At 40.0% G+C, this 14,425-nt stretch overlaps 1 protein-coding gene across 2 annotated transcripts in view; it reads right to left on the bottom strand.

The window, feature by feature from the left end:
• AFF3 (ALF transcription elongation factor 3) overlaps nt 1-2,711 on the bottom strand; it is a 538,616-nt gene extending 535,905 nt beyond the window's left edge. For both annotated transcript variants that reach the window (XM_082245997.1, XM_082245998.1), the window contains exon 1: nt 2,487-2,711. In XM_082245997.1, coding sequence (XP_082102123.1) covers nt 2,487-2,539 — 53 coding nt within the window. In that variant the 5' untranslated portion in view covers nt 2,540-2,711. The remainder of the gene's footprint in view (nt 1-2,486) is intronic.
• Between the last annotated feature and the right edge of the window lie 11,714 nt (nt 2,712-14,425).

Here is a 14,425-nt window from a genome sequence, read left to right as displayed (position 1 = left end):
GCACTGTTCAATCCATCATCTGAAAATGGAAAGGGTATGGCACAACTGCAAACCTACAAAGATATGGCCGTCCACCTAAACTGACAGGCCGTGCAAGGAGAGCATTAATCAGAGAAGCAGCCAAGAGGACCATGGTAACTCTGGAGGAGCTGCAGAGATCCACAGCTCAGGTGGGAGAATCTATCCACAACTATTAGTCATGCACTCCACAAATCTGGCCTTAATGGAACAAAGCTATTCTTGAAAGAAAGCCATATAAGAAGTCCTGTTTGCTGTTTGCGACAATCCATGTAGGATACACAGCAAACATGTGGAAGAAGGTGCTCGGGCCAGATGAGACCAACATTTAACTTTTTGGCCTAAAAGCAAAATGCTATGTGTGGCAGAAAACCAACACTGCACATCAACCTGAACACACCATCCCCCACCGTGAAACATGGTGGTGTTAGCATCATGTTGTGGAGATGATTTTCATCAGCAGTGACAGGAAAGCTGGTCAGAGTTGATGAGAAGATAGACAGAGCCAAATACAGGGCAATCTTAGAAGAAAACCTGTTAGAGTCTGCAAAAGACTTGAGACTGGGGCAAAGGTTCACCTTCCAGCAGGACAACAACCCTAAACATACACCCAGAGCTACAATGGAATGGTTTAGATCAAAGCATATTCATGTGTTAGAATGGCCCAGTTAAAGTCCAGACCTAAATCCATTTGAGAATCTGTGGTGAGACTTGAAAATTGCTGTTCACAGACGCTCATCCAATCTGATAGAGATTGAGCTATTTTGCAAAGAAGAATGGGCAAAAAATTCACTCTCTACATGTGCAAAGCTGGTAGAGAAATACTGAAAAAGATTTGCAGCTGTAATTACAGCAAAAGGTGGTTCTACAAAGTATTGACTCAGGGGGGCTGAATACCAATACACGCCACACTTTTCAGATATTTATTTTTAAAAAATTTTGAAAACTAGTGATCGACGGATATCGTTTTTTTTACCGTCGATACCGATTTTTCGGTCATCGGATATGGGTATCGGCCGATATTTTCGGACATTAAAAAAATTATTTGTCTACAGGTACTGTGGTAGAGGGATCTGGGGGTCTAAAATACCCCAAACCCCTCCTCTGCACTTAAAAGCCTTCAAAAGGCCAAGTTTGGCAGTTTTGAATGCTGTAAGTTTTTGAATTCAGCGCCGCCAGTACCCGGAAGTGATGTAATGTCATTACATCACTTCCGGATACTCGGCGGTGCCGAATTCAAAGAAATGGAGACCCGGTCAGACCGCGGCGGTGAAGGTAGGATGCCCGGGTTGCCCGGTGGGACAGGAGACCCGGGCAAGCCACAGAAGGCGGCGGGAGGGGGGGACATCCCCTCCCGCTCCTTGGAATGACAGCCGAATGGCTTCTCAGTCGCATCGGTTGTCATTACTAGACAGCCGACCGTCGGCTATGGACGCCGGTACCGGGGTGATGCCTCTAGCTGCAGGCATCACCCCAGTACAAGCACTTTTCCGAAATATCGGCAATATCGGTAAATCAAAAGGCCGATTCCGATATGTCGGAGAAAGTGCATATCGGCCCTCGATATATCGGCTTTGCCGATAATCGGTCGATCTCTATTGAAAACCATTTATCATTTTCCTTCCACTTCACAATTATGTGCCACTTTGTGTTGGCCTATCACATAAAATCTTAATAAAATACATTTACGTTTTTAGTTGTAACATGACAAAATGTGGAAAATTTCAAAGGTTATGAATACTTTTTCAAGGCACTGTACTTTTGTACACGTCTAAACACAGAGCCATATACACAGCTGCATCCAGAAACATTTCATGTTTAACGGTCTACAAAAAAAGTAGATTTTATGCATGTGCACTTGCAGTTGCATATAAACACATATAAATATGTGTATGTGCAAAGTTAATAAAAGAATTGTACGCATCTAAGCACTGTAGTGTCTAAACACATCAAACCATGTCTAAACATGTGCACTTTAGGTGCGTACTTTATGCAGGATCTTCCGCTAGCTCTGCCGGCAAGAACCTCTGTTCTGTGCAGAAAATACGCATATGCCCACGTGAATGAGCCCATAAAATACACATACATACACACAGCCTATCTAACCTTACATCTAACCCTACATTCCACCAAGCTGTTGTCAGCTAAAAAAAATCTTTTAGGATGATGAGGATAGCTGAGATCTATACAAGTAATAGTATTGTGACGTAGTAAACCAGCTTTCATATGCACAGCGTCCTCTGCTGGCTGACATCAGGAACTGCAGGCATTCTTTGCACAGCACATTTCTTTGCAGCCACACCAATGGCATTTCTAGAAGTCTATCTGCCAGCCCCTAGGGCTGCTAATTCCTCTTCTGCCAAGGAATAGTAAGGCTCCCAGCAGCGTAATACGGAAAAGAAACCACTCACAAAGCTTTTGTACTGTATAACACAAGAAGCATGCAGACTGACATAGCAGGCACTCACCAGAGGTCATCCAAGTCCCATTCTTGCAGAAGAGCAAAGTCAAAGCTGTCCATAGCTGTGCTGGCCACAGTCCTCCTCACATGCCACCAGTCCCCCTCACAAGGTATGAGCACTTTCTTGCTCCCTGCTGAACAGTGCTCATGGACTGAGTGGTACCTTGCTTGCACTTTCTTGTGGTTTGAGATGTAGCACACAGTGCTGATGCTCCTGTCTTGCTGTTAGCTGTGCTCAGTCTTTCTGTGCTTGCATTGAAGCTCCCAGTCCCTCCCTCTCTCCCTATGCTGAACTAGAAGCTGCTGCCAGACTGCCAGGTACGACCTATCAGCATCTTATCCTCTAATGCCTCTTCATGTGGAGAAGAGCAACACTTCATTTATTGTATGGAAGCTAGACGGGAAAAAGTACTCAACACACTTTTTGGTTACTGTATGATAAAATGTTCTAGCAATGGCATTACTGCACGTCATGGATTTATCTTTTTTTTTTTTGTGTGTGTCTAGCAAGAGACACGCTTACATCTATACCTTTGAAATATACATTATAAATTCTACATCCTGAAGAGACACAAAAGGCATTGAATTTATACCACTGCATATGTATAAAGACACTGCGGGGGGGGGGGGGGGGGTTATTTAATGGGAGAAGTGGATGCTGCCGGCATAACTACTTCCCCTGGGAGAACAGGTGCAGTATGGATCATTTTAGAGTTCATGGCATTAACATGTGCGGCATCTACCTTTTTCACTGATCTGTCAGCAAATTAAATGATCAGCAGTTTTTTTGTTGGAAGAAATTGACTACACAAGAAATGACTACATAACCTAATACTATATAGAGCATGTGAAGGATGCAAATCTACACAAAGACCTCATACTGTTCTAGCAAAAGGTCAGATCATTTGTAGATCATTTCTTTGAAAGTAAAGGTTTATTGATTACAAGTTTTTTACAGCACCATTACTAAATAAACACAAATCTGCTGCACTAGCTACATAAAAAGATATCCTAAAATTTAGCTGCAATATTGCAGGATAACAATATAAACATAAGGGGTAGTTGTGGTGCAGTGCTAAAATAAAATATCTAAAACTCATTGAAAGTCCAAAACCACAAAAGTCCATATGAAACGTCCAGAGAAGGTATTGATACAGTAGTGCACGTATATATCAAAGGCATGAAGAGACCATCACCAACACACGATCACACTGTCTCTTACCCTCCAACATGGACCCTCACAACAAGGGTCAAATCAGTGGTGTATTTAGGTTTTGTGCTGCCCTAGGCCTGACTAAATGTATGCACCTTCTAATTTAAATAACATACCGGCAGGTAGCAATGTGATCGCTTTATGGGGGTGCCAGACTGATTTGCCTCCTGGACCCTTCCCTCCTGTCCAATTTGCCCCATAAGACTGGCACTATACTAAAAGTGTAGCGCAAGCCGGTGGGGACCTTTTTTGTGCAGGAGCCAGGAGGAGGCAGATTTTTTTTCAGTGCGGGGTGCAGCTTTTTTGCTGCTCCCCTGCAAAGTGCCGCCCTAGGCCTGGGCCTTGTAGGCCTAGGCCAAGGTACAGCACTTGGTCAAATACAACATGGATAGTAATCTAGTGTTATCCCCAGCAGTAATAATCCACCTCTAGGGCTCTCTCAGGCATCTCCACTATAGCTTCATAGGTCTCATATAAAAATAGAAGAGACACTCCTCAGTGTAGAAATTCCAAACATATTTATTGTAGAATCAAAAGAGTAACACTCTTATTATGAAGGTTTAAAATCTGCATCCCTTGGTAAAAATGTCTGTCATTTTCTGACACACAAGATGGCCGCCGTGTCCCAGCATGTAGTCACCTTACACTTCTCCAAGCCTCTCTATGCGTTTCGTCATCAAATGACGTCGCCAGGGGCTTTTTTATACAGCACCAGCGCTTTACATAATATACATCAAGAAGCTTACATTATAAGGTCTCTATCTCACATGCATACATATACAGAAACATTTAGACAGGAAACAAGTATTCTACCAGCATGCCCTTGGTATTTTGGAGGAAATCAGAGTATCAAGAGAAAACCTATGCTAGCACAGAGAGAGCATGCAAACTCCATGCAGATAGGGTCCTGACCAATAGTTTAACCAGGGACCCCAGTGCTTAAAGGTAGCCAGTGTGCTCAGTGCACTGCACCATGGCATTCAGGAGAGGAACTTTTAAGCAAAAAAAAATGTATGATTTGCCTAAACATGTGTAAATGTGTCTAAATGTTAGAGGCTTCATGTACACATAGGGGTTTATTTACTAAAGGCAAATCCACTGTGCACTACAAGTGCACTTGGAATTGCAGTCGCTGTAGATCTGAGGGGAAGATCTGAAATGAGGGGAAGCTCTGCTGATTTCTATCATCCAATCACGTGTAAGCAAAAATGCTGTTTTTTATTTTCCTTGCATGTCCCCCTTAAATCTACAGCAACTGCACTTCTAAGTGCACTTGTAGTGCACAGTGGATTTGCCTTTAGTTAAAAAAAAAAAAACCAGCCTATATTGACCGTCGGCCATGGGAAAACGCTGCAAAAACAGAGAATCAAAGTGATTAATACATGTGACTTTACAACCACTTTATTGTAGCTGCTAGTGTTCATGTGACTCCAGTGACTTGTAGCGGCTAAATCAGTAGCTACTTATGGCATCCATCGCAGCTGCTAGTGATCATGACACACTACTAAATTGTATCAACAGGACCACCAGATTCAGTGGTGGTGATCAAGACATGGCATTTCATGGCAGTAGAATCACCAGCTTTAGTAGCTACTCATGTTATTCAATGCAGCTGCTGGAGATCTTGGCACACCAATGACTTATTAGCATCAGAATTACCAGCTTCAGTAGTTACTTATGTTATCCAATGCAGCTAGTGGCGATCAAGGCACACCAAGGTCTTTTAGGGCTTGGAACTTGTGTCAATGACAATCAAGTGTTTGCAACCCTAAAAAAAAAAAAAAAAAAAAAAAAGATCCTGTTCTCTAACGCATGTTTATATAGCACAGTGCTTGTGCTGTGTCATTTGGCCCCTTGTATCATATAAAATACCTGGTTGAGCCCCTGTATACTAACCACCCTGGTCAGTTTACATGCCTCTGCCATCTGCAGCTCTTCTCTGTCCCCCCCCCCCCACCTCCCTGCCTGTCAGCTGTGTCAGTGCCACTCTGCTCACCACCCCTTCCCTTCCTGCTGCTTAAAGAACTGTATCATAATCATAAAATCTCCTCTGTTAGATAACATTATGTGTCCCAGTGTTTGTGCTATATAAAAAAATAGCGGATTTCTTCCTTATTGTAGAGCGCATTTCGGCGCTCACGTAACTCCTCGTCTCTTTTTTCCTCTCCTCCCCTCCTCTCGGCTGACATCAGCAGGAGTTCTCGGCCCCTCCAGCTGTAGTTGTCAGCCCAGGAGAGGAGAGAGGCGAGGAGTCACGTGAGCGATGATGAGGCGCTCTGAAATAAGGTAGAAATTGGCATATTTGTTATATAGCACAGACACTGGGACACATAATGTTATCTAACAGAGGGGATTGTATGATTATGATACAGTGGCTTTACAACAACTTTAATTTGAAAGCAATTTTAGATGCTTCTGAGATCATTCAGATTTCATTGAAATGTATATTTGACCTGCAATTGATCTCCTTTTGATCTTCTTCACGCAGGTTTTGCATTCCTGTAGAGCTGATTTGGAATGCAAAATTTGATTGGAGTGAACAAAAGCACATCAACAAAAGCTGATAATGTAATCACTAATCCACTAGTCTTAGCCAAACCAACACACCATTCTCCGTTCGACAGTGTCCCTGCTTCTGACTGGTAGAAGCAATGGCATGCCCCTCAACAGGTTCTGCAACAAATCATTACGGAGAAGACAGCAATAAGTATTACACTATTGCTGCTCAAATGCTGTTTGGTACATTAACCACTTAAGGACCGCCCGCCGCAATTATACTGCGGCAGGCAGCCCCTCCTGTGCAAACCGACGTAGGTATACGTTGGTCACGTGCCTGCAGCTAGGGGGGCGAGCGTGCTCCCGCCCCCACTCGGCAGCAGGGACTCCGATGCACGGGGCAGGCGGCTCCGATTGCCGCCTGACACCCGCAATCGCTCCCCGCTGAGAGAGAACGGTTAGCTGTGTTTACAACTGTGTTTACAACTTCTATACAGGATCACAGGTCTCTGTGATCATTTCACAAGCCCCTTCCCCATACAGTCAGAATCACTCCCCTAGCCTCACATTTAACCCCTTGATCACCCACTAGGTTAACCCCTTCCCTGCCAGTGTCATTATTACAGTAACAGTGCATATTTTTAGCACTGATTACTGTAGTAATGTCACTGGTCCCCCCAAAAGTGTCAACAATGTCAGTTAGGGGTCCGATCTGTCTGCCGCAATGTCGCAGTCCTGCTAAAAATCCCAGATCGCCGCCATTACTAGTAAAAAAAAAACAATAAAAATGACATAAATCTTTCCCGTAGTTTGTAGATGCGATAACTTTTGTGCAAACCAATCAAAAAATGCTTATTGTGATTTTCTTTTACCAAAAATATGTAGCAGAAGACAAATTGGCCTAAAATGTTAAAAAAAATTTATTTTTTTATTTTTTTTGGGAATGTTATATAACAGAATGTGAAAAATATTGTTTTTTTTTTTTTTTTTCAGAATTGTCGCTCTTTTTTTGTTTATAGCGCAAAAAATAAAAATCACACAGGTGATCAAATACCACCAAAATAAATCTCTATTTGAGGGGAAAAAAGGACATCAATTTTATTTAGGTACAACGTCGCACGACCGCGCAGTTTTTTGTTAAGTATCGCAGTGCCAAATCGCAACAAATGGCGTGGTCATTAAGGGGGCAAATCCTTCTAGTCCAGAAGTGGTTAAGGCCCCGTTCACACCTGAGCGATTTTCTGCTTAAAGCTTGTAGCTCTAAAACAGTCAGCAATAAAAATGCTATTCATTTCAATGGCCCCTGTTCACATCTGAGCATTCTTTCACCTGAAGCAAAACGCCTGTAGCTCAAAAATCTCCTTTTTGGCAGATTACAAGGGTTTTTGGCCCATAGACTTCAATAGAAAAGCCTGACTTGAGCATTTTACAAGCATTTTGTCTCTCGTTTTCCACTCAAACAGCAGCTCTCCACCCCTAGTTTCCTCTCCCTCTGCTCCTCCTAGTGTTTTCTGTTGGCTAAACAAAAATGCCTGAAGCTGTAAAAACGCTTGTAATACGCCTCTAAAACACTTTAAAAATGCCTGCAAAAAGCTGCAAAACCCCAGTAAATTGCAATGCTCAGGTGTGAATGGAGCCTTAATGCCCAACTGAAGTCTCACACCTTTTTTGCTCCTTATAGCCCTGTACAACCTCCATATTACGATTTGAAGGATAATGATAAGGAATGACTGAAATTTAAGTGAAAATCAGGAGATTTGAGGGTGCTTTTTGATGGTGTTTAATGATGCAATGGGCTTTTATTGCTTTGACTGTAAAGGATATATCCTACATGTCATGGCAATCAAAGGGTTAAAACAAGCTATTTACTTGTAAATTATGTAACATCACCAACTCCCTATTCCATACCCTACATATCAGCTAAAATAAACCTGTTCCATTGTTCTGAATTATTTGCCATACACCATACTGTTTTTTAATAAAACTTCTTTGCATTTTTAACCATTAAACAAAAACAGCAGATTGCATACTTATATAGATAATTAAAAAATAATAATGTGTGTTTTAAAAAAATGTTGTCCACACAGGGGCTAATATAAGAAAACCTGAGCAACAGATCTTGGAATGAAAGTGGTGGTGTTTCCTATGGCAATCTATCAAATACTTTTTTACTTTTCAAAGTGAATGAAAAATAAAAACAAATGTATTGCTATGAGGAAGAGTTCTAATCTGCTCCATTTTCATCACTCCAGATTAATGTTAAAATAACTTTGTAAGAATATCTGTGTCCATTTTTAGGTGGCAGGTGTACTGTTTACCCGTGCGTATCAACATACACATAGAGAGAAGAAGAAGTAAGATGGCATTAAATAATTTGCATTGTATTTGGTGTGCAAGAACATCTCTGTGCATGCAAATAAACACAAGGTCTAGTGACAATTAGAGGTTATATAAAACAAGAATGTGAGTTAACCACTTTACCACCGGAGGATTTCACTGTCTTACGTCCAGGCCACTTTTTGCGATTCTGCACTGTGCGAATTTAACTGACAATTGCGCGGTCATGCAACAACGTACCCAAATGAAATGTATGTCCTTTTTTCCCCACAAACAGAGCTTTCTTTTGGTGGTATTTGATCACCTGTGCGACTTTTACTTTTTGCGCTATAAACAAAAAAAGAGCGACAATTTTGAAAAAAAATTTTGAAACAATTTTCACATTTTTTTATATGAAATTCCCCCCAAAAAAATTTAAAAATCAAAATTTGTTATCATTTTAGGCCAATTTGTTTTCTACTACATATTTTTGGTAAAAAAAATTGCAATAAGCGTATTTTGATTGGTTTGCGCAAAAGTTATTGCGTTTACTAACTAAGGGAAAGATTTCTGTCATTTTTGGTGTTTTTTTTTTTTAACGAGTGATGGCGGCGATCTGCGATTTTTTTTGTGGGACTGGGACATTGCGGAGGACAGATCAGAACCTTGACTGACATTTTTGACACTTTTGGGGGTACCAGTGACATTGCTACAGTAATCAGTGCTATACATATGCACTGTTACTGTAAAAATGACACTGGCAGGGAAGGAGTTAATTTTTATTGGTGATCAAGGGGTTAATGTATGCCTGGTGCTTACTAACGTGTGTGGGGGGAGGTGACTGAGTGACACAGGGACAGATCGCAGGTTCAGCTATGCTGAATCCTGCAATCTGACCCTGTCTGTCACTTAGGAGATCCGCCCGCTTTGTTTACACAAGCGGGCGGATCTCCACACTCGATTACCCGACGATCGGGGAAGAGCGGCGGTGATCATCACCGCTCCTCCCCTGGCACGACTCCCGCTGTGACTGAATACAGTGGGAGCGAGCCTCCGGCGGCGCGCGCACGCCGCCCACAAGGGGAGGAGTCCGGCGACGTATGTGTACGTCGCTGGACGATAAATAACCACTTTGCCGCAGTACAGTCAACATGACTGGTCGGCAAGTGGTTAAACATGTAATATATTCTGGGAGCAATGGAAATAACTTTGATTGCTTTTGCAAGATTTGCTAAGTGATGACACGGTCACATGGGAGTAAAAAAATGAGTGACAAACAGCAATAAATGCATGACATAGAATCCAACCCTTTCCCAGTCTGGCCAAAACTGAAAAAAAAGAAGATTAGATTCCAGTTCAATTTTTTCTCTGAATAAAATAAAAAAACATTATATCCCAAGTAAGGTGCAATTTGTGCACTATGTACATAATTATGATTGTAACCTTTTCATAATATATTTATATAAGATCAGGGCACAGGTAAATACAGGGTCCCTTGCAGTTAATAAAGTCCAAAAGTCAACAACAAGCATCCAGTAACAGAATGTGCATTTACATGGAAACATGATACAATAAAAGCCTATTTTGTGGTCATTTTCCCTGAATTCAAAATGTAATTACACATTTTTCAAAACATCATATGCTTGAAGTTAAGACTGAAGTCACAAAGCCTGTGAGACACATAATTATCTCATGCATATTCTGATTGTAGATCACATTCACCTTCATCATATGGGTAGGTTAGAGAGTAGGAGGAGGAATAATTATTTAACAGTACTTGGAAGAATAAGATTGATGAGCATGAAATGGGTATGTATTATGGCAAAAAAATGTATTTGTATTTCTGTATTTAAGACATAATAAATAGGATACGCTGACTTTGTTATCATCAAAGTAACAGATTAAAAAAATGTAAATAAACGAGTTCTTTAATTTATGCATGCAATTTTTTTAAATTTTATTTCAATTTTGTTTTTCAGATTGATACCATGCTTTGAATATAAGTTCCTATGAAATAAATAATTATTTCATTGATATATACATAATAAAAAAAAACAAAAAAAAAACTAGTAAATAATATAAATGGCAGGAACCAAAAAAACAATAATAATAAGAAGAAAACAATGGCGAAGAATAAGGCTTCATTAAAAACAATAAAAAGAGACAACGGTTTCTGGAAAAAAAGTATGAAACAAGTTTTGTTATGAAAGGATATGGACATTCGTTTTTTTGCACTTAGCAAGCCTTTGAGTTCTTCAGTTGTTTGCTATTTCTACATACCTTCATTTGCCACCATCATTTATAACACCATAAACTTATACATTGGTTTTTCTGTGACCTATGACAAAAAAAAGGTTGAAGTGTATACTTTGAAGAGCCATTTTCTGATAGGCTTTACTATGCAAAATCAAGTCCGGCCATGTCATTCATATATCTCTCAAGACAAGTTAACTTAAAAGCAGAAAGATACACACTATTTTTACTCTGCTCATTTTCATGTGGATATATTTCAAGATCTAGATTCAATTAATATCTGCTTTTATAATCAGTTGACATTTTATTACAGGGTTTTGAAACCAAAATGCATTTTCACTTTCCTAATAATAATTCTGCTTTTTATGTCATTATGAGACATGACAGCCAACAATTTCAGTGGTTGATTATGCATCTTTCAGTGTTACGTTATGCATCTAAATAAAGTAAGATAGAGAGACAAAAATATAGCAATTTAGGCATATTTCCACAACAGTAATTGTAAATATATTGCATTATATATGTTTTATAAATTAATGAACTATTATATTTTCATTATGTAAGGAAATAAAATGATGCCACTGCTGCTTATGAAGCAGACCACCAGATCTGCTGGAGCTGTTCAGGGTGCTGATTTCAAAGAATAAAGTTTCAAGCCTAAAACACAAATGTTAATCTTCCTTTGCCAACATTTGCAGAAACTGCTGCAAAGTATGAACAATTTACACGTATAAACAACTTCCCAATGTAGAAGCAGTAAATAAAAAGTTTGCCCAAATATTATCTCCATAGACCTGGGTATTCCCTCACTGGGTGCTTTCAATCTCCTTTTGTACAGAGGCCACGTCAAAGTCATCTCTCTACCTTTTTTGCGACAGCCTGTCTGCATATGTTAAAAGAAGGGTCCTGCAAAAGATGAGACTGTTGACTTTTAAAAAAAGTCTGAATTTGCACATCAGCACAACATAATACTGTTTAATCTGCTTAGGAATGATGTTTTAGGGAAAGAAAGAGTGTGCTTGAAACAACTGATGGGGCAGATTATGAGATACTACTATGTTTATCTATTTGGAGATTTCACTTAGAGGTTCACTATAAAATGCTTACAAAGAACACTTGAACTTCTTGTTTGATTAGGATAAAAGCCAATTTCAGGCAGTTGATGTTAAATGTTTGCTAAGTAGTGTTTTCTGTCATCACATTATTCAAGCAATTTTGTCTGGTAAGATAATCTTTTTATATTTCTTAGTATTGCATTTTAATTATTTGCGTAAGCGTTATTAATTAACCTCCTACACAGGTTACTGAGATCCAATGGGTTTCTTTTTTTTTTTTCCCACCAATATTTTTTGTTCAGAATAGAGTGGGGAATTGGAATCTCTCACAGACTGCTGTTGGTTTTTTCCACTAGGTAGTATTTATTTCCATTGCTGGTTGGGAGAAATGTTTGATTGCATGATTTTTATGAAGCATGGGGAAGGGTAAGAACATCTGTCAGCTTTTTGTGATTGGCTATGTCCTGCGTTAGTATTAATGGTGGAAGTCTGCACGGACAAGACATGTCAGGGCGCTACCGCATGCTGAATCAGATGTGACGCAAGCATGATAACCCAGACGTGACATTGTGCATGGTTAGTACAGCCACAAGGTGGTGAGATGCTGGAAATCTGTCTGAGATATGGGAAACTGGCATACTGATGGATGAGTGTTTGATAGAAGGCGATGTTTTATTTAACTTTTGTGAGTGATTTTTTTTTAAATAAGTTATTTGTTGTTATGTTACGGGACAATTGTGGGCCTTTATTTTTTATAGACGAGTGTTGGATGGAGAGTCTATAAGGAGATGTGAATGCCTAAAGCAGAAAGATCTTGGTAAAGCTGGGAGTTAATTTTCATAATTTAAAGCATTATATGGCAATCATCTTTAATGTGAGGCATTGATTTTTGGTAAGTTTATTCAATGTACACTGTGGGAGTGGTTGTCACGAGCACTGCATGAAAATTGGTATTTATCATTGAAGATATATGGACACTGTTGGTGACTTTTAGCACACACTTATGTATTTTTTTAATTTTTGGACTATTTATGTTCCTTCTCCACTGGAGAAGGAAATTGCAACCCACTCCAGTATCCTTGCTAGTGATCGACTGATATCGGTTTTTCGTTGCCGATACCGATATTTTGCCCATTGCATATCGGTATCGGCCGATATGGGCCGATATTTTGAACATTTAAAGTTTTGCAAAATAAACACAATTTTTGACACAAATCTGTTACTGAACATGTTAATGTTTTTTTATTAACATTTTTAACAATGCACTCAGTGCAAATTAAACTGCTAGAAAAAAAGCTAGACAACAACAAACAGCTAGACAATGGATTGGAGGAGTCAGTGGACTACTGCTACAGTAGTGCACTCACTGCAATGATTTTAAATTACTAACTGCAGTCAGTGCAAAACTGCTAGAAAAAAAGCTAGACAGTGGGGAGTCAGTGGACTACTGCTGCAGTAGTACACTCACTCACTGCAATAATTTTAAATAACTACTGCACTATTGCAGTGACTGCACTGCAGTAGTGATTTAAAATTATTGCAGCAGTGAGTGGCGCACTACTGCAGCAGTTGTCCACTGACACCAATCCACTGTCTAGCTTTTTTTCTAGCAGTTTTGCACTGCCTACAGCGCAGCGCAGTCAGTGCAAAACTGCTAGAAAAAAGCTAGGCAAAAGCTAGACAGTGGAATGGATTGGAGTGGGGTGGACACTAGTACTATACTACTACACTTTCAATACTCTTAGTTTAGTAGAACAATATTATAGTGCAGAAAGCATAACATTTCAGCATGTTCACCAGTTAAACGGCTTCTTTTTTTTTTTTTTCATAAATTGCCGCCACTTCACTAAAAACACGCTCACTTGGTACCGAGGAAGGAGGAGCAGAAAGGTATCTTCTAGCATGAGAAGCAAGTCTTTTGTAGCCTGCCTCATTTTCTTTCCACCACTGAAGAGGATCACCACTTCTTCTGTCAATTACTGGTTCCTTTAAATAGGGATGAAGTTCATCATCCAGGCTCATTATTGCAGATTCAGAAGAATCCTCCACATGAGGCCCCAATAAAACACTGAACATGGCATCTATTCGACCACAATGAAGTTTCTCTTCTGTCCTTTGTCTTTTTGGACATTTTTCTCTTTTTGAAGCATCCTGCTCTTCCACATTAGAAACTTGCTCTTCTTGACTTTTCTTTTTGGCAGGAACCTCCTGCACCTCCTGTTGAATATCTTCTGTCAGCCATTGTTTTGCCTTGGCCAATACATCATCAGAAGAGAAAGGATGGTTCTTGTATCGAGGATCCAAAAGACATGCAAGCACAACATTTGTATTCTCTTCATGCTTCTCAAGACGTTTGGCTAGGCTGTCCCTACATGTTTTAGTGCCATGTGTGTTGGATCCTTCATTCTCTTGAAGAAGCATCTTCAGCACTCTCACACATGGGATGACAGATGAGTCGTAATGACTCACCTCTAGTGTCACTTCCTCTATAGGGAGGAGGGTCTCAATGACATTGGCTACAATGTCCCACTGATCAGCAGTAGGGCAAGAATATCCTCCAAGTCCATATTCTCCTGAATATATGGTAAGAGCTCGCTTCTGCTCCAGCATTCT

This window comes from Pelophylax lessonae, assembly GCF_965119305.1.
Source record: "Pelophylax lessonae genome assembly, chromosome: 2".
Taxonomy (NCBI): domain Eukaryota; kingdom Metazoa; phylum Chordata; class Amphibia; order Anura; family Ranidae; genus Pelophylax; species Pelophylax lessonae.
Note: the sequence above shows the minus strand (reverse complement) of the source record. Positions and strands in the feature narration are given on the sequence as shown.